The sequence below is a fragment of the Olea europaea genome, unplaced genomic scaffold, assembly GCF_002742605.1.
Source record: "Olea europaea var. sylvestris unplaced genomic scaffold, O_europaea_v1 scaffold10843, whole genome shotgun sequence".
NCBI classification, from domain to species: Eukaryota; Viridiplantae; Streptophyta; class Magnoliopsida; order Lamiales; family Oleaceae; genus Olea; species Olea europaea.
Genome location: NW_019228203.1, coordinates 1,310 through 4,071, shown reverse-complemented (window position 1 = coordinate 4,071; position 2,762 = coordinate 1,310). Strand labels below are relative to the sequence as shown.

The 2,762-nt window shown below is 34.9% G+C and overlaps 1 protein-coding gene across 1 annotated transcript; it reads right to left on the bottom strand.

Moving 5' to 3' along the window:
* Positions 1 to 143: 143 nt before the first annotated feature.
* On the bottom strand, positions 144 to 2,277 carry LOC111373218 (kinesin-like protein KIN-14F; the record flags this gene model as incomplete). Its single annotated transcript, XM_022995721.1, has 5 exons — positions 2,088 to 2,277; positions 1,864 to 2,007; positions 1,417 to 1,776; positions 496 to 564; positions 144 to 368 (listed from the first exon to the last, which is right to left on the bottom strand). Coding segments are annotated over exons 1-5 (924 nt in total), but the record flags the coding sequence as incomplete, so codon positions are not given.
* Positions 2,278 to 2,762: the final 485 nt, after the last annotated feature.

Sequence of the window (2,762 nt, the reverse complement as noted above, 5' to 3'; positions counted from 1 at the left end):
CCCCCCCCCCCCCCCCCCCCCCGCCCCGGGGAATCAGTTAGCAAATAAAGAGGAGCAGCAAGCAGACAACCAATTGAGTGATTATCAGAAAGCAAAGGGGAAAAAAAATAAGAAGCGCAAATTGCAGTGATCGATGGTAATACCTCTAGGTGTTTTTGTTGAAGGACAAGTAGTTCACCACTGGCACCAGAGGAACCATTCTTTTTCCATATTCCTTCACCCTTTCCACCACAGATGCAAAAATTGGAAATATCACTTGATACTAGACTGGTCCTTTTACAAAGGTACTTTGTTATGGCTTTGAGGAGTTCAGATTTTGACAGATGAACACAGTCAGTATACAGAATTTTCTTCAAAAATAATCCAAGCTGCAGGTTACAAAAAGAAGTTTTTACATCATTAAGTTGCAGGTATTGCAAATATACTCTATTACTAGACTTAACTGGAAGCAATTACTGAATTACACAAGGCAGAATAAACCATCATTGCCATTACCTGGGTGCTTTGAGAAATCAACAATTCTGAGAAATCCTTAACTACTTTCCTGAACACAACATCAATGACCTACATATTGCCATACTTAAACTGCATTAGTGGTAGACGAGTTTGAAAATAAATAAAAATTGACATAGTGAAAATATGATAAAAGTATGACTAACTTCATGCACAAAAGAACAGAACTAGGACAAAATGCAACAAAAAAGTGTCTCTTCACTTGTACTGGGTGGAGAACACAAGGTGGCTAGCAGCGCTTTAGACTCAGTACCAACAATTAATATTAATAAACAAGCTCCAGAGTAGAATTTCTAAAATCAAGACATAAAACAATATTGGGCACCATGTAAGCGGCCTTTGATTGTACTCATGAATCTGGATCACTGATCTGATGTTAGCTGTGCAGCTATGTTCTTTACATTGATGATTCTTACAGAATAAAAATGCATTCTCTTCCTTCTCTTGAAAAGTTTTAAGTTCCATTTATCTTACCAAAAAGTTTCCAAAATTGAATTAAAAAATTCATTGACAAAGATTATTTCAAATATCCTATATGAACAGAAAACATTAAACGCAATCAGTTACTCTAGTCTATTTGTGAACATCTGAATGCAATATATTCAAAACATCTTTTCCCTTTGAAATGACACGTCTTTTTGCATTATTATTTATTTACAGTGGCTGATTTTTCCATTAAGAAAGAAACCATCTATGTTCAGCCCAGAATAAGAAGCAATGATGTTTTGCATACGTGGACTTATCTATCTATAAAATATGAGTTAAACTAGCTCATGACCCCAACATTAGATAATAATTCCATTGTCCGAAAAAATTATATTAACCAAGATCATGATTGTTGGCATCAGCTAACAAGAAACTTGAGGTCATGCATTAAACAGAATTATCTTAATTCTTACCTACCATTGGACTTAAGGGCAAGTTGTCAAACTCAATGCTTTCTCTCAGAAAACCCTGTAGAAGACCAAGACTAAAATGATCAAAAATGAAGGTGAGTACATTGGCTGCCTTGGATTCCTCAAGTGAAATCTCGGTAGAAATCTGGAGGAACTCCATTAATTGTTCATATTGTGATGAATCAGAATCGTCTAGTGATTCATCAGCACTTTCACTTCCGACTAAAGAAGATTGTGATTCCTTTGGGCAGGCTGTAATTCTAACAGTTCCGCCATATCTCCACACTCCGATTCCTCCAGATTGCTTCCATTCATGATATCCTTTCAAACAAAGAATGCAATCCACAACTTTGCTTGATGATCCTCCCTAATAATTGAAATATTATTCAAGTTAACGATGCCAACTTTATATTTATAGATAAATAATGATTTTCAAATGCTATGAAGCTTCCACCTTTTCAAGATCAGATGCTTCAAAAGTGAGGAGTTTCATTTTGCCAACTGCAACAAGAAAATTCCTCATGTTCTCGAAATATTGAATAGCGGATTGAGCTGCACCCTCTGTGGCCTGTACATCTAGCACTGGATTCTCCACCACCTAGAAAAAGGGAAAATCGATACAAACTTGAAACAAACGAGTTCAACGTATTCATGGTAATCAATGTATATAATTACTACCTTGGAAACAGCACCGGGATTGACTTTGTTGAGAACGTTGCAAAGAACAAGGCCATTGCGGAGTGCCAAACAGAATTCTTCCTCGGCGGGTTCTTTTGGTAGCACCCCAGATGCACCGTAGTCCATCTGCCGTAGCCATTGCGCCGCCTGGTACCTCCTTGCAGCTGAAATACGGAAGACCAGTTACACCTCTCGTGCATTAAAATTTATTTTTTCTATTCATTCAAAGTGAAATCATAATTTTAATTATATTAGCATCTCCAGAAAGCACTCTATTTGTAAAAGGCATAGCATCTACAGTAAAAAAAAAAAAAAAATATATATATATATATAACACTTAACTTTTTTATTCTCAAAATATTTATTATTTTTCTTTATCTTTTATTTTCATAGCCTTTCCTCTAAACTATTAGAGAGCCCGTACGCATTAATGTAAAAAATGAGAATGAAAAATATAGTCGTTATGAATTTCACACAAGTTATAGAAATTCAAATTTGATGACTTGATGTGATGAATAACGGTCATATTTTTCATTTTAATGAAGAAAAAATGGGAAACAAACGAAGACATAATATTTTTCTTCATTAAAAATTGAAATATTTATAAAGAGAATCAAACCTCATGCTCTGAATTGAAATGCTAATTTAAAGAGTAGCATAATTTTATGATTTAAC